The 27,178-nt window shown below is 38.4% G+C and overlaps 3 protein-coding genes across 4 annotated transcripts; all 3 read right to left on the bottom strand.

Moving 5' to 3' along the window:
- Positions 1-3,930: 3,930 nt before the first annotated feature.
- On the bottom strand, positions 3,931-11,551 carry LOC115991545 (uncharacterized GPI-anchored protein At1g61900-like). Of its 2 annotated transcripts, XM_031115318.1 has the most exons (8): positions 11,117-11,541; positions 7,298-7,477; positions 6,558-7,163; positions 5,836-6,081; positions 5,682-5,693; positions 5,280-5,423; positions 5,085-5,129; positions 3,931-4,371 (listed from the first exon to the last, which is right to left on the bottom strand). In XM_031115318.1, exons 1-8 carry the CDS (start codon positions 11,184-11,186, stop codon positions 4,295-4,297), a joined length of 1,380 nt encoding a protein of 459 aa, XP_030971178.1. In that variant the 5' UTR covers positions 11,187-11,541; the 3' UTR covers positions 3,931-4,294. The 2 variants fall into 2 exon arrangements, with proteins under 2 accessions (XP_030971178.1, XP_030971180.1); XM_031115320.1 differs by lacking the exon at positions 5,085-5,129 and having other exon boundaries at positions 11,117-11,551.
- Positions 11,552-12,906: 1,355 nt separating this feature from the next.
- Positions 12,907-15,015, bottom strand: LOC115991099. The gene is made up of 3 exons (XM_031114845.1): positions 13,942-15,015; positions 13,669-13,742; positions 12,907-13,528 (listed from the first exon to the last, which is right to left on the bottom strand). The coding sequence occupies exons 1-3, from the start codon at positions 15,013-15,015 to the stop codon at positions 12,907-12,909; spliced, it is 1,770 nt and encodes a 589-aa protein (XP_030970705.1).
- Positions 15,016-15,029: 14 nt separating this feature from the next.
- Positions 15,030-16,978, bottom strand: LOC115991098. Its single transcript, XM_031114844.1, has 4 exons — positions 16,348-16,978; positions 15,938-16,239; positions 15,572-15,778; positions 15,030-15,293 (listed from the first exon to the last, which is right to left on the bottom strand). Exons 1-4 carry the CDS (start codon positions 16,976-16,978, stop codon positions 15,030-15,032), a joined length of 1,404 nt encoding a protein of 467 aa, XP_030970704.1.
- Between the last annotated feature and the right edge of the window lie 10,200 nt (positions 16,979-27,178).

Below are 27,178 nucleotides of genomic sequence, written 5' to 3'. Positions count from 1 at the left end.
CACGTTGACCCTCTCGAATAGTTTATTTTAGGTTACCCATCCTCGGATGATCACCCCATATGCAATACAAAGCATTCAGCTGTTATCTCAGCTAGTCTTATCTGGTTAACCTACTTCAAGTCGGCATTATTGTGCCCGTTAGTTTTAATAAGTTCAAAGTGATAGCTCTTTGTTAACAAGGGTTTCGGCCCTAAGTATTGTTTAAAAGAAAAGGACACTAGCACATCCACTCACAAAATAATTATTGCAAAAAAGAAAGAACACGTAAAATGGGATAAAGTCATCTTTTATTAGATAAAGAAATAGTACAGCGTACAATAAGAGGCTTAAACAAGTCTATACCAGAAGCTAACTACAGAAGCAAAAAGAAAAGCAAAAAGAAAAAGGTACAGAGAAACGATAAATCCTTCAAATGTGATGGAAGAGAAGAAGAAGCAGGGGCGCCTAGGCGGCACCAGTGATGGAAGAAAAAGAAGAAGCGGAAGCACCTAGGTGGCACCAGTGATGGAAGAGAGGAAGAAGCGGGGATGCCTAATCCCCGTACCAGCTCTGACTCCCATCAAGCAAGTGTCATATTAACAGCACTCGGGAGAGAGCGGATGGTACCGACAATGAGAAACGTTAGTGCTGTCGCACCAAAAATCTGATGCGACCTCCGCCTGCTTCGGATTTTGGCTGAAGGAAGAAGAGGCTCCTTTCCTGCCTTATCAGGGGGAAGAAATGTCTTGAGTCTTTGTCTCCCTTGCCCTGACTAGGCCATCTTAAGTCTCTGGGAAACCCAATGCTTTTGGAGAGGGTGTGGTCCCTTCATCCCCATCCTGACCTTGACCATATCACCCTCGAGGGCTCAGTCACACTAGTAATGGGGACTATGGGCACAACTGGAGGGTTAGGGATTTGAAAGGCTTAAAGGGACTACAAATAAAGAAAACGACCCCCCACCATGCTTCTTATATGGGGGGCAAGCCTGGTGGCATTTAATCTGTACAAATCTCCAAGAAAAGCTACAAACGAGATAAGTCTCGCTCAACTCCCAACGCCGTCTTCAACCGTTGGATTTGCGTCGCCTCGTAAAGAAAACTTATTAAAAACATGCCTCGTGCATCGAAACGGTAGGAACGCGACGTGAGTAAAACTAAAGGAATGTCTCATAACCAAAACCCTCCTCCCCGTCCGAGGGGCCGGACAGTAGGATTTTGAGGGGCTATTGTGGGGCCAGAGAATTTGTGATCCCGGCCCACTTTACATTAAGGCCCAAGGCCCGAGCCGAGGAGAGACATTATCGAGGACATATAACGAAAGTCCAAATGGCCTAGATATAGCCGATGATGATTCTGTCCTCCGCATCCCAAAGCACTCTTAGAAGAAAGGACGAGTACAGTATAGGAGCGGTGCATAGAAAAGCTAAACACCTCCGCATTGATGAGAAAAGGACCCCTGAACAGTGTGGTGACAAAGGACAATGGAAAGGCTACCATTACTGCAATTAAGTACTCTACGCCTGACAGAGTAATGTTTTTCAACTTTTACAACCACTCCCAACCACTTTGGGTATGGGCTGATAGAACAAGTATCAGCCTTAGAAAACTGAACCTACACGTGGACGTTGAAGGGAGGGTAAAGGTTAGTATAAAAAGGAGAAGGAAGCAATCCAGAAAGGGGGGAGGGCCAAGAACTAGAGCCTCCCAGACCGTACCGAGGAGAAAACCTTCTTGGGCAAGCGCGGTTGACCCTTGTGCTATCACTATGAACACCATGACTAACCACCGTCCAGTGACCAAGGCCTAGCCTTTGGCCCACTTCTACAAATTTATTGTTTGGGCTTTTAACGTTCGAACCCAATAAACCAGTTTGGGGTCGTTACAAATTGAGTCCTTACAGCTAGCACTAATAAAAGTGACAGTTTGAGAGATAAATTACCAAAAATGACAATGTATATATAAGGAAGTTTATTTTATACTTAAATCAATATTGTGAAATTATTTTTTTCTCACCAATATTAGCTAATACCTACCACTTAAGATTTATTGTGATAATTTATACTAATTTTAATTTGAACATACTATTACAATTATTTTTTTCTTTTTCTAAAAAAATTATTTTTTTCTCACCAATATTAACTAATAATAACCTACCACTTAAAATTTATTGTGAAAGCATTGTAAAAATATTGTGACAGTATTTCTCAATTTTAATTTCTCATTCTTTATTTTATGTTTCCCTTATTTTATTTTATTTTATTTTTTATCCATATTTCCTTCTTCTTTTTCCTTCTTCTTTTTTCCCTCTTTTTTTTCTCCTCCACACACGTACCCTTATTTTTTTTTTTTTCTTTATTTTCTTCTTTCCTCTTTTTCCCTACCACTTCCTCCACACACGTGCCCTTATTTTTATTCTTTTTTTTTTCCTTCTTTTGTCTTTTTCCCTACCATTTCACCCTCCAGAACATTCCACACAATCTCCGCCCCTCTCTCATCCCCCAAAGTCTCTGCATCTTTTTTTTTTTTTTTTTTTTTGACAATTCGAAAGCTACAAGGAAGAGAGAAGATGATGATGATGAAGAAGAAGATGAAGGATTGAAACATAAGGAAATCCCTCATCTCTCTCCTTAATTCTTAGTTAATGGTTTAATTTTTTTTTTCTTCTTTCCTTTTTTTCCCTACCACTTCCTCCACACACGTGCCCTTACTTTTTTCCTTCTTTTGTCTTTTTCCCTACCACTTCACCCCCCCAGAACATTCCACACAATCTCCACCCCTCTCTCATCCCCCAAAGTCTCTGCATCTTTTTTTTTTTTTTTTTTTTTTTTTTTGACAATTCGAAAGTTACAAGGAAGAGAGAAGAAGATGATGATGATGATGATGATGATGAAGATGAAGGATTGAAATATAAGGAAATCCCTCATCTCTCCTTAATTCTCAGATCCCTCAAGTCTCTGCCACCATTGGATTTGTACTTGATTTTGATTTTGGGTTTGGGTTATGAGTTTTCAGTTAATGGTTTAATTTTGAGTTGATTTTCTGTGGATTTTGGGTTTGATTTTGAGTTGATTTTGTTTTGGGTTGATTTTGTTTTGGGTTTGGAATGGGTTTTCCAATGGGGTTTGAGTTGATTTTAAGTTGTTTTGTACTTTTGTGTTGATTTTGAGTTATTTTTGGTTTGATTTTGTTGATTTTGTGTTTGGATTATCAAATGTTGAAATGGGTTGTGGTGGTAGACCGGTGATAGTTGGATGGTGCTATGTTTGTAGCAACACGGAGAGAGTAGAGTAGAGAGGCGTGAGTGAGCTTCAGGGCAAAGGGAAAAACAGAGAAATGAGATGAGAGGAATGAGAAACAGGCATAAGAACTGAGGAAATTAACATGATTTATTGAAGGGTAATTTGGTAATTGCCCGAAGAGTCCAATGGATAGCTGAGAATGCGCATGAACTTTTTCTAAAATGGACCTCCAAAGCTCCATAATGGCTTGCGCGTTTTCAGCCTTGGCCCAAAACGCAACTTTTTCCAAAAAGTTGCGTTTTATGTTGAACCAAATGGGCTTTCCACTCCAGCTTTCTTCAAAACGGGCTTTTTGGGTTGAAAACGTTGAAACAAACAGACACTAAATATGAATGATTGTCTAACACTTTTATATGAACCCACCGCTTGTTCTTCATCACTCAAAACCACGATAGAGTTGTGACAACAATTGTGACATGAGTTGTGTCCAGACTTTCTGTGATGGTTGTATGGAAGCCCATGCTTGGCCCATTCAATTCAATCTCTATAGAAACTTTTTCCCTCTTTTGAAAATTAATTTCATCATAAAGAAGATACAGCTTAAGCACTTAAGCATTTCAGGTTCAAGTAACTCTAGAAGATAACAAAACATTTTAAATGTGAAAGAGATATATAGATCAGCATTATTAAAAGCACTGGCAAGAAAGGCATTGGTCATATAAGGTGGACACTAGATTAGAAAAAAGTACTTACAAGTTGCAAAAGAGCTTTTTCCTACTAAAACCTAAATTTACATGGCAATCTCAATATTGGTAATTACAATATCACTTTCCTCATTTTCCTAATTTCCTTTACAAAAATTTTATTACACCAGCAAACAAGAATCAAGAATCAATAGGATCAGAAACACAATCCTAAATTACCTAAAATCAAGATTCTCTGCCCAATAAACAATTGTCTTCAATTGACAGGGCTCAGATCAGATCAAGAGAAACCTTCTTGGAAATAACTTCATCTAGTTATCCTTTTCTCTTTGAAGACTCTGACAAGGTGCAATGTGCAAGAAAAAGCTTCTTAAGAATACAATAGCATTAGAGGGACCATTAAGGAAGCAATGAGCAGAAAAAGCATGACATCGTCATTATAAAGTCCTGCAAAGCAAGTTAGCATGAAGTTAAGGAGGGTTAGTGACCAAAAAGAGAATTAATTGTGTTCCACAATTCAAAGCAACAAAGTATGTTTAGCTTTGGATGCAAAAAGTTTGGTTTTCAACTATGAAGAGTTTCCTCCAAGTTTTTAGCTAAATAAGTTCTTTGTGTTTGTAAGGATAGAGAAATTGGGTGACAGGAATTCTCGGTCTCTATCTTGGTTTAGCTCCCATTTAAGGGAGAATGGTGCCCATCAAACTTTGGAATAAAACGATTTCACAACACTGTCCATTCCATTCTTCTACATGTTCTTTTCATGAAGTAGACGGGAATTGATACTTCATAACCCACTTGATAGGACCAAATTGGCATACATGCCTAACTTTTTTGTATGACAACTACCTCAATTAAGACAGCTCCCATTCTTGAAGATATACAATGAATGGCGTCTGGCCTCCACTCACGTGATGGTGGACCCCATCCATGGTTCCCATGCAGGGACGCCATCACCATGCAAGTGACGGGCAGACTCCACCAGCTGTACCTATTAAATTTCTACCATCCTTGTAAGTTAAAAAACCATGAACCTAGGCATCCATTCCAGGTTAGTCACATCTTAGGATTGCACAAATCTAACTCACATTGAGAGCTACACCACACCTGCCCCCCTCCCCACCCCCCCAAAAAAAGAAGAAAAAAAAAGAAGGGGTGCTTACCACTTTGGGCAGATGTGGCTGCTGGAAGTGCAGGAATTTTAATAGCTGAAATTCCAATAAGTCAGGTTGATAAATATAACAGAAACAAAATAAGCCTTTAGCAAAAAGCAATTTAATTTTCAGAAGGAACAAGTAACAGATTTAAAAGACTTGGTATTCCATATAAATGAATAAAATATAATAGCCAGGACATACTTTTATTGCATGAAGAAGCTTGCACTTGAGATGTAGTGGGCCATGGAGCTGCAATGTTGTCATTTAAATCACAAAGGAAGCTTATTCCTGAAGTCGGGTCTAATGTTGCATCAGAAGGCAAGCTAGGCAAAAGACATCCAGCCTCTGCTTCAGCAAAAAGGAGAAAGAAATGCAAGCTAATTACAAGATTGAAATCAGAAAGTAATAACATTTAATCCATTCACTCACACAAATCTAGATTAGAAACTAAAGGTTCTATTTGCAAACCTTTTGCAGAAAAAAGGTCATAATAAAGAATGAAAGGAAATAAGCAAGAAGGAAATGAATAATTTCTGCACCATACTAAATGATTCTTTGTCTTTAGTTTATTATTCCACAATGCATATGAATTATGCACATTACCTTGAGTTCCAACTGAGACATTGAATTGTTGTTCCATAGCGTTTCGAGATGGAAAAATGAAAAAAGAATCATGTATCAGAATCAGCTTAAAGTCAATGTGACAGAGAACATATTTAGTTTAATTATGAAAAGGGAACCCAGAAAAAACATGAACCTTGAAGGGAGAAATCCTTGAGGCTTATATGACAGAGGCCATATACATCTTTTGTAATATTTGACTTCCTTAACTTTGTTCCCAATGATGCAGCACAATCCAAAGCTTGCAAGTTGGTTATAAAACTCTGCTTTTGCAAGTGGGTGACATAGCTTCCCATGGCACTACAGCATGCTGTCTGGTTACTTATCCCATGCCCACAGCCCTTTGCGACATGCTTCATGTCAGGGAAATTCAGGGGGCAAACTGATGCACAATCACAAGAGAAGAAATATGAGATTGATGAGGCCACCTGAAGGGATTGGCATACGAATAAAAAATCAAACATGTATAAGAAACAGAGCAAACAAGAATTACCACACAAAAAAATGTGGAATTAATAAATTTCCATGATAAAAGGAGTGAGGAAGTCACAAGGACAGATAGAAGAGACCATCTAGGAGCTATCAATGTTGTCTATAAGTTTACAATCCAGTACATGAATAAGGAAATGAACCCAAAGTTGGACTTTGCACTAACAAAAGAATCTTCTAAAGAAATGGATGCATAGTGACTTTCAAAAGTATGTTATACTCCACGTACTCCCACACATAATCATATGCTTCTAACACAAGTACTCAATTCTTTTGTGGATACTTTTAAGTGTCAGAAGGTGTCTTAGACAAAAACCTAGACATAATCTGGAGAGGTTATTCTACATCCATGTTTTACCCCAAACTCACCTTTATTAACATTGCAATTTGATAGTACTCTGAGAACATGCTTCGCAAGAGGAGGATCAAGTTTACTTGCCAGCCATCTGTGGACGATACTTCTACAATCATTTATAGTAGTTGAGTGCTCAGGTAAAACATGGGGCCCATCAACGCTCAATAGCTCAGAAGCTTTCAATGCAATCCTCGTAGCAGCTTCTAATATTGCACCCTGACAAATTTGGTTACAGCATTCTTTCACAGAATCAATCTCAGCACAAGCTGCCAGAAGCTTAGAAGTATCTATAGTGTTCTCAAACTCATTAACATCAATGACCGGGCAAGAGTTTTGAGTGAGATTTGAGGCATGAGTTGAACATATCTGTGTCACATTAAAATTAGCACCCTGACCAACCAAAATCTGCTCAATGTCTGAGAGGCAAAATTTGGCAAGGGTCCCATTTAAAGCAAGGACATTGGTTTCTTTACTCGATTGACCAATGATAATTGCAAGAGTGGCTTCCAACTGCGGACAACAAATGACATTAGCCAGAAACGGTGCAAAAGCGGACCAGCAATCTACTGATGTTGTACTCAGCAAGCTTTTAGCAGCAGTGAAGTTTAACATACAGAGTCCTGCATTAGAAGAGAGAGAGAGAGAGAGATTACAAAGCACAACATGTGATCAAACTTCTTAATCCATATAACTTTAAGAATGCAATGTAAATAAAGATTTTACTATAATTTTTAAGAAGTATATTTAAATAGACCTGATAATTTTGGAGTGGTAGTATTTGTGAAGGGTATCAATGGTGAAGGTGCAAGCATAGGAATAAATGGCTGAGGAGACCCACTAGGAGAGATCTTGGGCAAAAAAGCATCCCTTCTTTTATCCATCAAAACAGGACCCGTAAGATGATCTAACTGGCTGCAGCAAGATTCATGAAAACCTGTACCAAAAGCATAAGGAAAATGAGGATATCAGAAAAACTTTCATTTATGTTTTACACAATAAATTTTTTAAAGCTTAGAAATACTATAGGCATGCATGCAAAGAGATGTCAGAAAATATACTTGAGAAAAGGTGTTATGTAAACTAACATATCAGTGGAATACTAGAACCTTTTGAGAATGGATAACATCTTGCTAATTCAAAGAAATTAAAATGTAACAATTGAAGCGTCCATTCACCAATTCAGGTTTTTTTTTAAAAAAAAAAGGAATGGGAAGCTTTTTTATTTATATAAGTAATGGAAATGGGAACCTTAAATTTAAAATCATAAGAATACCTCATAAAAATCTGTAGAGGCAATTCTGTAATTCTATAGAAAAAAAACAAGAAGAAAACTAACCAAAAATGAAACAGTAACTACAAGCAAAACCACCTAGAAAAAGGAAATAGTGATAGTATGTAAGCTTTAACTGTCACGATGAAAGAAGCGCTAGTGCACTGCCATACCCCAAAAGGACTAGTCAAGCTGTAATTAAGGCTCCTTACAATAGCTTCCATAGCAAAGATTTACCTAGTAAACACTTGATGTAAGACTTAAGTCATGCCTATACAACACTAATGTCCTAACAACCTTGTCAAGATAAGGCGATAAAGCACTAGCAATATTTGAGGCTATAACCTAAAAAGACTAGTCAAGTTACAATTAGGGCTCCTCATTATCACTTAGATCTATTTAGTAAACACCTGATGTGGGACTCAACTTATGCCCTTGCAAGACAAACTCTTCTAATCTAATCAAATATCCAAACTATTGAAGTATCACACTAACCTTCAACACAAAATTTGACAATAAATTGAGTCATCAATCGGAGGCTCTACTTTCTATTAAACAAAAAAAAAATTGTAGTGATATACTGGGTTTGTTGTTCATCGACCCACTAATTTATTTATTTTCTAAGTAGAGTACTAAGATAGGAATTTCCAACATACATGGTTAACTTCTCCCTTGTTGATAATGTATGTTGGAAACCAATTCTCTGGAAATTGATGCTAAGTACAAAGTCCTCCCACGCACCAAAGAAGATGATGAATTTCTTAGCACCAATTCCATAAAAGCAGCCTTGCCAGAAATCAATCCATGTGAAGTGAGCACTGATTGTGTCAATTATTTGTGGCAAAAATGGTGGCCAGGGTGCTATCACAGAGGCGAGTTATTGAACATTTAACACAAGTCTATACCTAAATAAATGATACAATTTATTCCAAAATCCTAACACTAGCCTCAATCTAGAACACTGGCACATCAGTCTGAACCTTAAAGAAAACAATTTTAATTAATAGCAAATACTAATGCCCAGCTCATACAAGTAAACTGATAGTGTAAACAAAACAATTGCATCAGCAAATTGATTGCCAGTGCACCATATTCCTTAAAGTTGAAATGAAAATTCAATACCTCCACCAAAAAATAAAAGAAGGAACTTTGAAGTTTGAACACCATATTTATATACCAATAATAAAGTCCCACAAAACCCATTTCATGAAACCCCAAAACTCAGCAAAAATACGCTAAACCCACCTACATTTCCTCCAAAATAGAGCAATTCAACAATGAACCCCAACTGAAAAAACTCACAGATCAAGTAAAATAAACCAAAACCCAGTACATCATCAAACTGCAACATTTTCCCATCACTAGTAGTTGCTTGGAATGACAAGCTTTGCCCTATCAACTCTGTGCCAGCCTGCCAATTTTGGCCCCAATTGCGCAATAGTTGAATCCAATCGGGATTAAAGCCCTAAATTTAACATTAGAAACATCACCAGTACCTCCAACATTGAACAACAATACAACCGACCAATTAGGATTTCCCTCAATCTCAAACCTAACCCATCCTTTCTTATTGCATGGGACTCAGCAATACTTAACAGGGATAAGACCAGCTTTTTCTGGTGGAAGTTTTGGGAACATGGGCATGGACAAGTCAAAGTGCTGAAGTAAGGAGATGTCAGAAGATATACTTGAGAAAGGGTCCAAAGGGAGTTATGTAAAAATAAACATTGTGGAATACTAGAACCTTTTTGAGAATGGATAACATCTTGTGAATTCAAAGAAAGTAAATGTAACATTTGAAGCCTCTATTCACCAATACAGGGATTTTTTTTTTTTTTTTGGGGGGTGGTTGTGTGTGGGGTTGCACCTTTGTCCCTACACACTGAAACTCTTCAACAACCAAAAAAAGAAAATAAATAAATGGGAAGCTTCAATTTAGAATTATGATACTAACTCATAAAAATCTGAAGAGACAATTATATGATTCAAGCAAAACAACGTAGAAATGGAAATAGTGGCAGAGTGAAGTTCTAACTGGCATGATGCAAGGAAGCGCTAGTGCAGTACTATACCCCAAAAGGACTGGTCAAGTTAGAATTAAGGCTCCTAGTAATAGCTTCCATGGCCAAGACTACCTAGTAAACACCCAATGGAAGCTTTAACTCATGCTTGTGCAACACACACTTCCCAACATCCTCATCAAGACAAGGTGGGGAAATCACTAGCTACGTTTGCAGCTATAACCTAAAAGGACTAGTCAAGTAACAATTAGGATTCCTCATAATCGCTTAGATCTACTTAGTAAACGTCCGATGTGGAACTCAGTTCATGCCCATGCAAGTGTGCAACACACACTCTTTTAATCCAATCCAATATCTAATCTATTTGGAGAATCACACTAACCTTTAACACAAAATTTGACAAGAAACTGAATCATTAATTGGAGGCTCTACCTTCTATCAAACAAAACAAATAGTAGTGATATACTGAGTTGGTTATTCATCAGCCACTAATTTAGTTGGTTCTAACTACTAAGTAGTGTACTAAGACAGGAATTTCCAACAGACATGGTTAACTTCTCCCTTGTTCATAATGTAATTCTCCGGAAATTGGTACTAAGTACACAGTCTTCAGTCTCACCCAAGAAGATGCTGTTTTTCTTAGCACCAGTTCCATGAAAAGCAAGCGTGCCCCATTATTCAATCTATACAAAGTGATTACAAGTACTACTTGTGCAACAATGGTGGCCCGGGCGCTATCACAGAAACAAGCTATTAACATTTAACGCAACTCTATACCTAAACTAATGACACCAATCAATCCCAAAACATTAACACTAGCATCAATCTGGAACAGTGGGACATCAGTCTGAACCATAAGAAAAACAGATTACTTAATAGCAAACATCAAGTAAACTCAATGTGTCAAAAATACTGGAGTATATTTTGTCAAAAAAATAATAATAATAATATGAATACAAGAGTATATATGCATAGCTAATTGGTTGCCAGTGCACCATATTCTCAAAAGTTGAAAAATGAAACTTCAAGACCTCCACCCAAAAAATAAAAGAGGGAACTTCGAAGTTAGAACACCATATTTTCATACCAATAATGAAATTCCACAAAACCCATTTCATGAAACCCCAAAATTCAGCAAAAAAATATACACTAAACCCACCTACATTTCCTCCAAAATAGAGCAATTCAAAAATGACCCAACTAAAATAAAAACACACAGATCATGAAAAATAAACCAAAACCCAGTACAGGAATTAACAAGTAAATGTGCTTGCATACTCACAGAGAGCTAATAGGAACACTTCCAGAAGAATGATATTGAGACCGAGCTTGAAAAAAACCCTCCCTTTCATGCCTGACACTTGTATCAAACACAGTAGAGCCAAAAACAAAACAAAAAATGAAAAAAAAAAAAAAAAAAAAGCAAGAAAGAAAGCAAAAGAGAAAGAGTGGTTAACAAGAATCAGGCTGGGAATTGAAGAAGTTGTTGGCTGGTATGTGAGTAATAATAATCAAAGGAAAAGAGAAAGAGACAATAGTATATAGAAGCCATGAATGAGCTTCAAAGTGTGTGGGGACTAGAAAGCAGTATAGAGTAATAGCTAGCTGTCCTCACTCACACACAGTCACTCTCTTTGAATGAGTAAGAGAGAGAGGTAGAGCCCACCATGAGCAAGAAACTCAGAGACAAACACCAACCAGTGCATTAACGCCATCAATTGCCTTTTCCCACTTTTGTTTGTATGAGTATGAGTGCTAAACTGCTGTGTCTCGCACGGGTGACACGTGTTTGAGGGACCCACTTTTTGCTTGCGTGTTCAGCGTGTCATTCACACTCACATCTAGAGCTCTCATGCGTGTAAGGGGACACGTGGCCTCTGCCCAATTGCTTGTTCTTCGTCACTGCGGATTTGGGATTGGGATTGGGATTGGGATTGGGATTGATTTTTCTGGTGCTGGTTTTAGTGGGTTTTTTAAGGCCTGCAGAATAAGCAATGATGATAAAATTTGGACCCAGTTTTCTTCTAGAGTGATTTACTTGTCCGTGCCAAAAATGAGTTTGACGTAATATAATGTATTTGTAGAGACGGGAACTTAAACCAAATAACCTAGTACAGTTTGAAGTAGAAGAAAAAGACAAGGAATAATGAGGAATACTAGTCCTCGGCTAAGGTCCAAAGGCAGATATTTATATTAGTTTGATTTCAAGAATGATTTGCTATAGTATTTTTCTCTTTGAGATCCTTCATCAACTCTCTCATTTTTCAGGAGGATCTCTTACATTATATATTCTTTTTTAGCTGATCTTTGTTCTCCATTTGTTGATCATTTAGGTTATTACTCGAGTACTTATCCCATCAAACGCCTTGTCAAATCTTCTATGAGTTGCAGCAACTAAGACGACACTGTTTAGGGATCTTCTCCACATAAATGAAGGCCAGAAAGTTTAGTGGGGTACATTAAATATGGTGGCAGTTACCATCCCTTCAGATACATTAGGATTAGCTTCCTCTCAGAAGCTCTTCCATTACAGTGTGACATCCTCTAGTAATGTGCCGTTGATGTGGCCAAGACTTGCTTCCCTGGCCTTGTCATCCAAGGGTATCGACTCCTCAAACATACATCGGTCCCCTCGGCCTCGGATATGACATGTGGCACTATTACTTTATTAAACTTCTGTATCCCACATTACTTGTGGATTTCAATTAGTTTCAATTAATTTAACTAATAAAATATTTTATCCAACATAAAAAATTAATTAGTATCTTGCTCGATTTATTATATATAAATAATAATAATAAATTCTTCTTCAATTTATGATGGCTTGTAATGGTTGATAGAAATTTTTTTGTCTCAATCAATTTGAAGGAAAATTCCTCCATATAATTTGTATCTTGTTTGCACTTTTTTTTTATACTTAAATTGTATTTAACTAATGAATTACTCAATTACATGGTAAAATACGATTTTATCCTTATATAAATAACATTATTATTGTTGCGTTGGTTTATTTTTTTATTTTTTATTTTTTATTTTTTGAGAATCAAGATCTTGAAACTTTATTAAATAAAATCAGCCATGGTCGGCAAAAATTACATGAGAAAGGTGTGGAGGAACATCCTCCGTCCACACCGAAAAACCTCTAACATGTCTAGCATGTTTAGCTAGGTTGTGTGCTACAATGTTACCAGTTCGACCCACATGCGAGTACTTAATACTACTTCCTGTTACCACCATGGATTTTGCCGAGCTGAGGATATGACCATATGGAGAAAGGGACTCATCATCAGACTGCATTTCTTTTATAACATTCACCGAATCCCCCTCTAGTACGAAGGAGGTGGAGCTAAGACCCTGTGCAAAGGAGATAGCTCTAGCTACTACCATAGCTTCGACAATTTCTAGAGAGAAAGGCAGATGTGCTTGCTCAGACAGAGACATAAGCGCTTGTCCTCTGCTATCCCGAATGATGACTCCCAAACCTGCTTTACCCAAATCTCTGAACTGGGCTCCGTCAAAGTTTACTTTGATTTCTCCTTCTGCCAGTGGAGTCCATTGAGTCCATGATTGGCCAAAGCTTCTGGGTTGCGGAACATCAGAGGAGTTAGCCCGTTGGAAGTCAGCTAGTGCTTGCGACACTGTTGAAGCTACTAGTGATAGTGGATACTCCTTGGAAGATGTTCGTACTTGGTTTCTACAATGCCAAAGTGACCACATAATTGATGCCAGTAGCTCCGTATTTTCCTATTTCTTGTGTGTATATGTGAGCACATCTTGGATGGAGGAAAAAACTTGTGTCTGCCGAAATGAAAATGACAGAATTGAGCCCCACACCTGTGTGAGCTGTGAGCATCCCCATAGAGCATGGATAACTGACTCAGACTCGAGCTTGCACAGTTCACATACATCTTCATTTAGGATATGCCGTTGTTTCAGATTTTGTTTTATCGGAATAGCATTGTGGCAGGACCTCCATAGGAAGTTTCTGACTTTGCTTTGCACGTTAAGACTCCAAATCAATTTCCACACTTCTTTTTCGGGCTGGGTAGTGACCACAGGTTAATAAGGAGCTTGGTTAAAGGTGAGGAACCGTGTGCCTGATCTTACCGTGTAAGTACTTGAAGGAGTAAAGGGCCAAACAACAACATCCTCCACTGCATTGGGACACAAAGGAATGCTTGAGATCAACTCTACCTCCTGGGTAGTGAAGAGTCCATTCAACATGTTAAGGTCCCACTTCTTTGTGGCTGGGTCAATGAGAACAGAAACTTTCATATCTTCAAAACTTGATACCACATGAGCTTCAATTCTCGGATGAGTTGTGGATGGCAACCAAGCATCGTTCCACACATTTATGGCTTCACCACTTCCCACTCTCCATCGTGCACCCTTCAACACTAAGTCTCTCCCTTTCAAAATACTATGCCATGCGTATGATCCCGTGCTTGAATAAAGGGCTTCTAAGATAGAAGATTGTGGGAAAAACCTCACCTTAAAAACCCTATAAAATAGAGAGTTTCTTTGGTGAAGTAATCGCCATGCTTGTTTGGCTAATAGAGCATCATTGAAATTTGCCAAATCTTTAAATCCCATGCCCCCTTCCGATTTGGGCTTACAAAGTGTGTCCCACTTTACCCAATGTACCTTCCTTCGGTCTCCTTTTTGGCCCCACCAAAATTTCCTTATAAGACTTTCGATTTCTCCACAAAGACCCAAGGGGAGTTTAAAGCAACTCATTGTGTAAGTTGGGATTGCTTGAACTACGGCCTTAATAAGGATTTCTCTACCTGCTTGAGACAAAAGTTTTTCCTTCCACCCTTGAATTTTTTTCCAAACTCTCTCCTTAATGTAATTGAAGCTGGCCTTTTTATTTTTCCCCACCAATGAAGGTAACCCCAAATACTTCTCATATTGCAGGATCACCGGTACATCCAAGGCCGATTTGATATGGTTTTTGACTTCCTCAGGAGTAGACTTGCTGAAAAAGATGGTGGTTTTTGTTTTATTGATTCGTTGACCCGAAAACCTGCCATAAGTCTCCAAAATATTCAAAACTTGTTGGCACTCTTGGATTGTAGCCCTGCAAAATAATAGACTATCATCTGCAAAAAAGAGATGGGTTAGTCTGGGGCTATTTCTGCAAAGGGCGTAACCCTTAATATTGCCTTTATCTGCTGCCATATTGATGAGACCATTTAATCTTTCTGTGCAAAGTAGGAAAAGGAAAGGTGATAAAGGGTCTCCTTGACGCCTCGTGTGGGGTAAATCATCCCTTTTGGCTCTCCATTCACTAGAATAAAATAAGAGACCATCTTGACACATAGCATCAAGAGAGTAATCCATCTTTCAGTAAAACCCACGCGTCTCATGACTGATTCCAAATACGACCATTCTACCCTGTCATATGCTTTGCTCATGTCTAATTTGATGACCATATAATCTTCCTTTCCCACATGTTTCTGCATAAAAGCAACTAGAATATTGTCAAAGATTAATCTGCTTTTGGTAAATGCATTTTGATGTTCCGAAATGATCTTTGGAAGGATTTTTTTTATTCTATTGGCTAGGACCTTTGAAAATATTTTATATAAAACATTGCAAAGGCTGATGGGTCTAAAATCAGAAACATATTCGGGAGAATTCTTTTTTGGTATAAGGGTAATAAAAGTGTGATTGAGATTTTCAGGAAGACAAGCTGAATTAAGGAAATGTAAAACAGATTGTGTAACATCATTACCATTGTGTTCCAATAATGTTGATAGAACAATGGAGGCATTCCGTCCAGACCAGGGGCTTTGAGAGGGGCCATTTCTTTTATTGCTTTCTGAACCTCCCATGCAGTAAATTCCTGTCCAAGCTGGTTGTTTAAATCCGAGCTGATAATCTTTTCAATGGACATTGTGGCTGCATCACATAGGGTCTGGTTGGCCGAGGTGTACAGCTCCTGGAAGTAGCCTATGAGAATCTCAGCTACCTCTGCATTATTAGACTTCCATTGTCCACTTGATGACCGAAGCTTTTGGATGGTATTTTTGTGCCATCGTTGAGTGGCTCAGCTGTGAAAATATTTAGAGTTTCGGTCTCCCTGTTTTGCCCACAGCACCTTGGACCTTTGAAACCATAATCTGTTCTCTTTGTCCACCAAATCCATAATCTCCTTTTTTAGTTCCTGTATTCGAAAATTTAGTTCAATGCGTAACGCCTCTTTTTCTGCTTCAGCCAACTCCTTTCTTTTCTCCTTCAATGTGTTCCTTATATTGCCGAAGTGATCTCTCTCCCATCTCTTTAATTCTCGGCCACACTTGTCAATTTTCCGAATGACTCTAGCTGCTGGATCGGTCACTTCCCTTGCTTCCCAGATTGCTTCAACGACCTCCGAGCATGTATGATTAGACAGCCACGCCTCTTCGAATCAGAAAGGTTTGGAGATGGATTGAAAATTATGACCCTCCATATCAATCCATAGTGGACTGTGGTTCGAAGTATTTGACTTAAGGTGGTGGACATGGGTACCTGCAAATCTCAACAACCAATCGTTAGTAGCCAAAGCACGATCGAGTCTCTCCCATATTGAGTGACCTGCAGAAAAGTGTTTCTGCCATGTATACCAGGGACCTAAAAAACCAAGGTCGATAAATCCACACTCATCCATTGCATACCGAAATTGTTGCATCTGAGTTTGGCTTCTGCTACTCCCTCCCATTTTTTCAGAGCTTCTAATGATCTCATTAAAATCCTCGGCGCACAGCCAAGGGAGATTAAATTTGTTATGAAGTTGTCGAAGATTATTCCAGGATTCCATTCTTTTATGCGTCACTGGCTCACCATAAAAGCCGATGAACCTCCATACATCTTCCTTCCCTTTATTTATGATGGAGTCTATATGGTTTGGTGAGAAAGAATCAACACTCAAATCAACAGAATTTCGCCAAAAGAGTGCTAGACCCCCATCCCTGTTATTTCTCTCGACAAAAAATAAATTATCAAACTCAATGTTCCGTTTAATCTGCTGTAGCCTTGCTTCATCTGCCCACGTTTCGGCTATAAACACGACGGAGGGAACTTTTGCTCGAATCACTACTTCAAGCTCTTTTCCTATCCGTAGGTTCCCGAGCCCACGGTAGTTCCAATCTATAATGCTCATGGCTCTTGGTGGAGCTGCGTAGCAGCCTCCTCCAATGAATTTTTCGTATCATCTTTTGAAACCAAGAACTTCTTCTTTGGTAACTCAGGCTGGTCACACTCTTCAAACTTTCTGTTTCGTTTGTGAATAACAGAGTGGTTATTTGGAGTCTCAGGTGTAATGTTATTTCTAGCTAATCTCTTCCACGTGTGAAGTGCGTGGTTATCATGTGTGTTATTTTGAATGGTCACGTGAGTGGGGTTACTATTTGCCACATCTCCTTGAGTATCTATAATATCCCTTGATTTGTCTCCAACGGATTTTGCATGTGTGGGGGTTACAGTTGGCTTATTGATTATTGGAGGTGTGTGGGAGTCAAATTTCATTAAAGCCGAATCAATTTCTTCTATTTGGTTCTCAAAATCTTGTAAACGAATATGGGATGGAGAAGAGTTTGGAATAGAATTTATTACCTGATTAAATGGAGATAAATTCGGGCGTGAAATCTGCACCAAATCCTCCGTAAAATCCGCAATATCCATCTGAGAAGCTTGATGGAAATCAGCGTTTACTTGGACGTTGCTGGATTGTACCGGGACAGGTTCGCCGTGTGGTGTCGCCGGTGATGGCTCCTCTGCCACACTAATCTTGTTTGCATAAGGCTGCATTGTGAAACCCCCAAGCCCATCGCCCATACCTGGCACAATCGTGTAGGGAGACTTCCCTGGGTTGTAAGGGATGGCCCGCAGCCATGCCCTATATTCCTGTTGTTTATGAGAATTTGATCCCTTCCCAGCAAGCCATTTCTCGCACTCTTTCTCCTCGTGAGAGACCATACCACACCAGTAGCAGAAGTTGGTGAGCTTTTCGTATTTGAAGGATACCCAAGTTTCAATGTCTTCATCCAATACAATTCTTCGACCTCGGCTTAATGGCTTTGAGACATCTATCTTCACCCTAACCCGGACAAAGTCACGCCCCACCATCTCCTTCTCTGTTTCCTTGGTTGAAACCTCCCCAAGAGTTTCTCCTAATTCAATGGTAGTCTCGGGGTCTAGCATTCTCATAGGCAGACCATGTATTTGCACCCAAAACATGATCTTTGTAAAGCGTAGGTGTTTGGCTGGGATCGAATAATCATATCGTTGGAATAGAACGAGATGTTTATCAAACGACCACGGTTCTTGGGCTAATACACGTTCCGCATCTGTCTCAAGCTTGAAAACAAATAATAAAATGTGGTCTAATGCTTCTCTAATCTTGAACTCATTCCTAGCCCTCCATAATGGTTTAAAAGTTCTCCCAATAGCCTCCACGTTAAGGGCACGTTTTGTTAGAAACTTCGCTGCTAGGACATATTCTTTTCCCCTCAGATTTTTTGATTTTGTCAGGCTAAGTTTTGTACTTTCCTCAGCAGTAAGGGACAATTTTTTCCATGCACTGAGAACTTCGTCCATGGTTTGAGTAAAGAGAGTAGTATAGGAAGGATGGAAAGAGGGAGAAAGAAAGGTGAGATGTGTTTCCCTAAACCCATGAAAAAGAAAAACCAACGAGCCCTATTGCGAACAATGTTAACAGAGGGAGAGGGATATCATTCCGAGGAAGATAATCAAGATTCTACTAGCCTAGTTTCTCAGAGAGAAAGCGAGGCCGAGAAAACGTTTTTTTTTTTTTTTTTTTTTTTTTTTTAATTTTATTTGAAGAAGAAGAAGCATTGGTTAATATAAATATATGGCTGAATCAATTGAAAAATTCTTAAGTACAAAATTTAAGAAAAGCAGTCTTTAAGTTTTATCATTTCCTTTTTCACTAAAAATAGTTGTAACACATACATGCATACATACATACATACATACATATAACCGAAGTCGTTAGACTTTTAGTTGACCTCATAGTATTATGTCATATAAATTTTTTTTTTTTTTTTTTTTGAAGCCATGTCATATAAAATTTTGAGGTCTCATAATTTTACATGTCACTATTCTATATATTAATATATATATATATATTATATGTAAGGACACGATTCGTGGCGGACCGTAACAGTGTCGGGTTCGCACGTAAAAAGGGCCCAAACAATATCATTTGTAGAGCGTGGGTTTGAAAGGCTAGGCCTTAGTCACCAGGCGGTGGGTTTTTCGGGGTGTTCGTATATAGTTATGTTTCCTTCACCCCTGGAGTCTTTCTCCTGGAGGTGGGCTGGGAGGCTCTGGATTTTGGCCATTTTTCCCAGCCTCTCCTATGAATTACTTACTTTTCCTTTTATACTAGCCTGTGTTTTTTTATCCTTCGTCCACGTGTAGGATCGACATTCCAAGACTGATACTTGTCCCATCAGCCCATACCCGGAGTGGTTGGGGGTGGTTGAAAAAGCTGGAGAGTAATACTCTGTCAGGTGCAGAGTATTGAATGGCAGTAAGGGCAGCTTTCCCTGGATATTTTAGATATTTTAGATCTTTCTTCCAAGTTTCAGTCCTATACCGTTTTTACCCCTCTTTCTGGGGGGACTTTGGGTCTGCCGAGGACTGAACTGTCCTCGGCGGTATCCATAGGCTATCTTGTCGAGCTTGGGCCATAGCCCTCCTCGGCTTGGGTCTTTGGATTCTTCCCGGGTAGATAGGCCTGGCCCATAAATCATTTGGGCCCCACAATAGCCCCTCAAAACCCGGCTGTCCAACCTCTTGGTTGGAAAGGGGGGTTTTGGTAATGCCGAGCTTTTATGATGGCTCCTTTAATTCGGCCTTAACATTTTACAGTATCTGAGCCGGGGACTTTTCCCATCCAAGCAGTTATAAAACTTGTAATAATTTTTTTTTTTTTTTTTTTTTACTTGGTTTCCCCATAGGCTTGAGTCCGAGGACCATGCAAGGCCTTGGTTCTGTCCAGAACTTGTAATTTTTCTTTTTTGTATTTGGTTTCCCCATAGGCTTGAGTCCGAGGACCATGCAAGGCCTTGGTTCTGTCCCTAGGCCCCCATGCAGAACGGGCCTGGGTCGCGAGTTTACTGGGCCCACAAATTAAGAGGTATTTCCGTAGTGTTTGGTCACGCGGTACTTTTTGGCGTCCCAGTGTTCGAGGTGCGCCTTCACGAGACTCCTTTAATCTCATGGTTGCAGATGGCGTGGGAAATCGAGCCGGAGACATTTTGTCTGTAGCGTTCCTTGGGACGCTGCGTGAATTAAATGCCACCACCTTATCTTTTTAAATAAATAGGAGAGAAAGTTGCCTTACCTGTACGCAAATCTTTCAGTTTCCTCCCTTAGTATATCATGTTTGTGACGAGGGTTGGGGAAAAGGAACTCTATCCGCCACGGAGGCGCCGTGTCCTTCTGAGACTCAAAGTAGTGAGGTACGGGCAAAGGAGGCGTAAATTCAAGGGAACATTCCGTTTCGACAAAGGGGAAAGGGTGTTTCTCCCCCTTTTAGTCAAAATCCGAAACAGGTTCTGTTCATGCCAGAATTTTGGTGTGTCAGAAGAAAGATTCTCCGCCATCAGCACCTCTGCCTTGTTGCAGGCAAATTTTTGGTGAAGGCTTCTCAACTTCCGGCTCCCTGCACCTTTCCTTCAGCGGTGTGAGGCTCAAGTTGGGTTCTTTTGCTGCCTGAGTTATGGGTGTGCAAAAGCATTGAGGAGGAATAAGGTCTCGAAGCAGTAGCCAAACTCTCCTCTGTGCTACCTCCTCGGCTTTATCTTCATTCTCTTGTATTTTTCTTTACTTACGTAGTTAGCTTTAATGTAAGCTTGTTTCAGCTTTTCATTGTACATTGTACTGTTCCTTTGTCTTAATAAAAGATGTGTTTATTTCTTTATACATACTTTTCTTCTCTGCAACAACTACTTGGTGCATGAATATTAAATGTAAGCTTGCCCCTAATGATATTCCAGGCAGAAAAATGCCTTAACACAAATTCCTACTGGTTTAAACTCGCAAATATTATCAAGTATAACAAAGTTAATCCTCAATAAATTAAACTCTTGGAACTAACCGGGATAACTGCTGAGTGCTGCGCGATGCATGCTAGACCAATGTCCGAGAACGATAAACCCTAAATAATTCGTCCGAGAGGGTAGCCGAGTAGCGAGGGACTTTGATTGTGCTTTTGGGTAATATATTGCACCGTATCGCATCAACCCCTTTGGTACTGGGGATCCGAGGGTAGACCGGGGAATCCGTGCAATTAAGGGATTAACCCATCTGTTAACGAGGAGTTCTCTTCGGATGGACTTTGAGGTTTATGTGCCATAGTTTTTTTTTTTTTTTTTTTTAAATAGTTGGTTTCCCCATAGGCTTGTGTCCGAGGACCATGCAAGGTCTTGGTTCTGTCCAAAACCTAGTTTTCCTCATCCAGGTAGTTGGTTTCCCATAGGCTGTCCGAGGACATCCAGGTAGTTGGCATAGGACTATGCAATCTTGGTTCTGTCCAAAACCTAGTTTTCCTCATCCAGGTAGTTGGTTTCCCCATAGGCTTGAGTCCGAGGACTATGCAATGCCTTGGTTCTGTCCAAAACCTAGTTTTCCTCATCCAGGTAGTTGGTTTCCCCATAGGCTTGAGTCCGAGGACTATGCAATGCCTTGGTTCTGTCCAAAACCTAGTTTTCCTCATCCAGGTAGTTGGTTTCCCCATAGGCTTGAGTCCGAGGACTATGCAATGCCTTGGTTCTGTCCAAAACCTAGTTTTCCTCATCCAGGTAGTTGGTTTCCCCATAGGCTTGAGTCCGTGGACTATGCAATGCCTTGGTTCTGTCCAAAACCTAGTTTTCCTCATCCAGGTAGTTGGTTTCCCCATAGGCTTGAGTCCGTGGACCATGCAATGCCTTGGTTCTGTCCAAAACCTAGTTTTCCTCATCCAGGTAGTTGGTTTCCCCATAGGCTTGAGTCCGTGGACCATGCAATGCCTTGGTTCTGTCCAAAACCTAGTTTTCCTCATCCAGGTAGTTGGTTTCCCCATAGGCTTGAGTCCGAGGACTATGCAATGCCTTGGTTCTGTCCAAAACCTAGTTTTCCTCATCCAGGTAGTTGGTTTCCCCATAGGCTTGAGTCTGAGGACTATGCAATGCCTTGGTTCTGTCCAAAACCTAATTTTCCTCATCCAGGTAGTTGGTTTCCCCATAGGCTTGAGTCCGAGGACTATGCAATGCCTTGGTTCTGTCCAAAACCTAGTTTTCCTCATCCAGGTAGTTGGTTCCCCATAGGCTTGAGTCCGAGGACTATGCAATGCCTTGGTTCTGTCCAAAACCTAGTTTTCCACATCCAGATAGTTGGTTTCCCCATAGGCTTGAGTCCGTGGACTATGCAATGCCTTGGTTCTGTCCAAAACCTAGTTTTCCTCATCTAGGTAGTTGGTTTCCCCATAGACTTGAGTCCGTGGACCATGCAATGCCTTGGTTCTGTCCAAAACCTAGTTTTCTCTTTGTGTGGGATCTTGGCTTTAGGGGAGTTAGCTCCTCAGTCAAGCCCCTAGAGTTTATCCCTACGATTAACGCTACCAAGTGCCTAGTTTGCTCTTTACGGGGGACCTTGGCTTTAAGGGAGTTAGCTCCTCAGCCAAACCCCTAGTCAAGAAACGTAGCCCCTAGCAGAACTTTATACTAGAACTCTATAACCAACGGTTAGAAATAACAAAGAAACTCTATCGACCCACCTCCTATACCAACACACAAGCCTTTCCCACAGACGGCGCCAATTGTAAGGACACGATTCGTGGCGGACCGTAACAGTGTCAGGTTTGCACGTAAAAAGGGCCCAAACAATATCATTTGTAGAGCGTGGGTTTGAAAGGCTAGGCCTTAGTCACCAGGCGGTGGGTTTTTCGGGGTGTTCGTATATAGTTATGTTTCCTTCACCCCTGGAGTCTTTCTCCTGGAGGTGGGTTGGGAGGCTTTGGATTTTGGCCATTTTTCCCAGCCTCTCCTATGAATTACTTACTTTTCCTTTTATACTAGCCTGTGTTTTTTTATCCTTCGTCCACGTGTAGGATCGACATTCCAAGACTGATACTTGTCCCATCAGCCCATACCCGGAGTGGTTGGGGGTGGTTGAAAAAGCTGGAGAGTAATACTCTGTCGGGTGCAGAGTATTGAATGGCAGTAAGGGCAGCTTTCCCTGGATATTTTAGATATTTTAGATCTTTCTTCCAAGTTTCAGTCCTATACCGTTTTTACCCCTCTTTCTGGGGGGACTTTGGGTCTGCCGAGAACTGAACTGCCCTCGGCGGTATCCATAGGCTATCTTGTCGAGCTTGGGCCATAGCCCTCCTCGGCTTGGGCCTTTGGATTCTCCCCGGGTAGATGGGCCTGGCCCATAAATCATTTGGACTCCACAATATATATATATATATATATATATATATATTTTTTTTTTAATTAAATTAAATTATATTCTATATTTAAATTTTCACTTAGAGTCTTTTGGTATGTTATATTTTCTTTAAATAGTAGAATATACAATTTCATATATTAACACAATCATAAAATGCCTAAAACTAAAATATAAAATTTTATATGCAAAAACAATTATGATAAATGTTTATTTATAATTACTATTATTATGAAATTCATATTTAAACCCAAAAAAAAAAAATATTCATATTAAATTATGCTAAAGTTTCATGTGCATTACACGAATTATCGACCAATGTGCATATATATTCTAAGTAAAATAGTTTAAAGTCCTCCTATCCAAATACCTAGGTAATTATTAGAGGTGACTCCAAAGTGTCGGCAAATGAATTTAAAACTAAAATCACAAATTACAGGCGGTCTAAAAATCACAAAACCAAAATTCTCTATCTTAATGAAAAAAAAAAAAAAAAAAAAAAAAAGATCCTGGATTAAAATTTTTATTACACCAACAAAAGAATAACAATGGGCACCAAGAAGAAAGATGACAAATTGGAGTGATGAACGATCTCCAAAGCTTTGTTGGATGCGGCCCAAGAAGCCAAATTATGGCTAAGTATTGTTTGATCTTGGAGTGTACCCGAATAGACCCCAAAAAAAGGTGTCTTCGTCCAAAACAAACTTGTCAATTTTTCAATTGCTTCATAGTTTTGTTTCAAAACAACTTCCATAGTTCCACCACAAATTTGGAATCACCCTCAAAGATGGAATATGTGTACCCAATATCCTTTGTTTTTAAAGGCTGGTTATAAGAGTATTCGCATCCGGAATCTTCAAACTATTCTCTTTTACCATCTCAAAAACTACATTATCAATTATACCATACCATTTTACAATACACCCAATATCACATTTCTTATTTATCTCATCTATTCATTAAAATATTAGGTTATGTTTGGTAACAGTTTTTGTTTTTTATTTTCAAAAATTGTTTTGGGGAATATAAAGAAAAAACAATATTCTTGTATTTTTGAAATCAAAAACATGTTTGGTTAACTAAAATTAAAAAGATCGTTTTTTGAAGAAAAAAAAAATACTAAAATATGTTGTTACTAGGATTTGAACTCTAATACTAACTCATTAAATGAGACAGGTTCATTAAATTAAATGCATGTTTTCATTGACTTTTGAAAATTAGAAACTGAAAACGGTCTTTTGCATATTTTCAGTTTCCTTCACAAATTGAGTTTTGAGAACAGTTTTTGTTTTCTTTCCATTCTAGGTTGCCAAACAAATTTTTTAGTCTCAAAAATAAAAAATTGTTTTTAGAAATAGAAAATAAAGGGAAAAAACAGTTACCAAACATACCCCTAATTTCACCAACTTTTTTTCTCTCTCTTCCTCTTCATAAAAAAATAATTAAAAATACCCACCCACCATCACTAGGGAAAAAAACAATATAAAAATGTATACAAGTTGCTACAGTGCCATCATAAAAATAAGATGGCACTGTAGCACAATTGCAAATTTTTTTGCAATTGTAAGACTTTGCAAGACTAGGTAATGGGGGGTTTTGAGGCACTAATATGAAATATTACCAACATATGGCATATACAATACCCAATGTGAATGCTCTAAGATGTTAGCCTCAACCCCTCAACTCACTTATGAGGTCAAGACAACAAATGGTTTTTTTATTTAGGCTGAGTTTTCCAGATCTCTTATTTAATAACATTAGACTTTATTTAATAACTAAAACTCACACTATTGATAAATACATAAAAATAATATATATAAACAGTACCAGCCGACACAAAAAGACAAAAACAGTACCAATCAACACAAAAATACAAAACATGAACCGTCACGCAGTTTTGCTGCGCTTTCGCGGGTCTCGTCTACTTTCGATGGAAAAAGTTTTCACCCAAGGAAAAAGCAAATTATCCCCCAGAATTTCAGGAATCTTCAGAGCTCTTTCTAGAGAATCCTAAGCTCCTCCTAGTCTATATAAAGAAGCTTATATATATATATATATTATCTTTTTTCTTTTTCTTTTTTTTGGGGTGTTTATTGATGCTCTACTTGAGTATCACACTTCACACAAGGGTTCAATTAGCACCCAATAAATTTGCAATCCATCTTTATATTGCTTTTTTCTCATGGATGGATTTGCCCTTTGCTTGATTATTACACAAAGGTCAGGCTTGCATGATTTGCATTCAATAAGTTTTTGCAAACTGGACCAGGCATGCAAGCTAAGTTGCATCATATAATTATCAGTGCAAAAACAGATATATGATGATGAAGGGACCATCTCGCATGAAAATGCTTTTGGACTGTGGAACACTAAACATAAGACAAGCCCATACATAATACAACATTGGGCTAGGCCACAAGAGGCGGCTTAGCCTTGGTCAGAAATTAATGGGTTTAGTGGGCTGGGCTGACTATTCGAAGCTTAAGACCAAAATTGAAGTTGGACTTGGAACAGGTTGAACTTTTCATTTGATAAACGTGGGTTGAACTTTTCATTTGATAATCAGACTGAGCCCCCACGGGATTAGTGCATGAAAAGTTTCGTGGTGGCTTTTTCTTTCTTATTCTCGCACACACCATTTGGTTAGTCAAGAAGAAGAAGTATAGCCACGTGAAAATAATACTTGGTCAAGTCTTAATCTATAGGTGCTAATGGATAGGCTTCATGATATATTCAATGTGCTAAACTATAGTAGACACAGACACTGACATGGATATGACATAATAACATGACAATTTTACAAAAATTAGGACACAGGTATGATGATAATACATATATAAATTGATTATTAAATATTTTTATGTTTATTTTTAAATATTGTGAAGCATTTATTTATTTTTCATATAATGCTAGACTTGTATCAATTTAAGAGCAATAAAGGATAATAAAGTGAATTCATAACTAATATATGATATTTATAAATTAGAATACAAAAACTAAAGAATAAGATCTAAGAGAACCAAAAAAAAAAAATCTAAAAGAGTAAACAAAAAATAACTAGATAAGCATTCAAGATTAAACTAAAAATAAATAAAAGATAAATGTCTAGACTGTGTCCTACAATTTTGCTAAAATAAAGGACATAGTTGGGACATATGTGCAAAAGTGTTCTAGGCGTGTCCTGTGTCTGACACGTTACTACACCCTCAAATGAATTCTATGTGCTTTCTAGATGCTATTTATTATGAACTATAAAATAAATAAATAAAGATATATCCAGTGTGTCATTAATTCTACTTTCATTTGGGTTTATTATTATTATTACTGTATTATTTTAGTAGTTTTTACAGTTATATGAAGAGCATTATTTTAAGGTGGTACCTGGTAGCTTGAAGTATTTGGGAGAATATTTTTCTACTACACTGAATTTGAATTAAAGATATGAGAAAAGTAAGCATGAATTGTGTTAAATTAAAAAAAAAAAAAACCAAAAAGTTCCCTTGTTCTTCTTTATGAAAGTTAATTTGTCCTCTTATTCTTTAATTAATATAAGATAGACAAGAGTGGAAGATCTTACTTAATCACTTTAAGTAGATTCTCTGCTTTCCTTTTCTTTTTTAATGCCTATAGATTTTCTATGTCTTGTGTTGTCATTGAGAAAGTCAAAATAATTATATAGACGCGTTGGGAATCTGAATCAAAGACCAATTCTCAGCAAAAAAGAATCAAACACAAATTTGTATGCTTTTAAGTTTTGAATTTCAGTTTGCCTATGATTTTCGAAATTAATAATTAGCGAATGAAAAAGAAAATTCTAATTTTTTTTCTCAGATGCATCATATTGTGAAAAACTGGTTTTATACAAATCCAATTAAATGTAAATTAAGGAATTGAATCCCTGAAA

The sequence above is a fragment of the Quercus lobata genome, chromosome 5 (genome assembly GCF_001633185.2).
Source record: "Quercus lobata isolate SW786 chromosome 5, ValleyOak3.0 Primary Assembly, whole genome shotgun sequence".
NCBI lineage: Eukaryota > Viridiplantae > Streptophyta > Magnoliopsida > Fagales > Fagaceae > Quercus > Quercus lobata.
The sequence above is the reverse complement of the archived record's forward strand: the minus strand, read 5'-3'. Positions and strand labels throughout refer to the sequence as shown.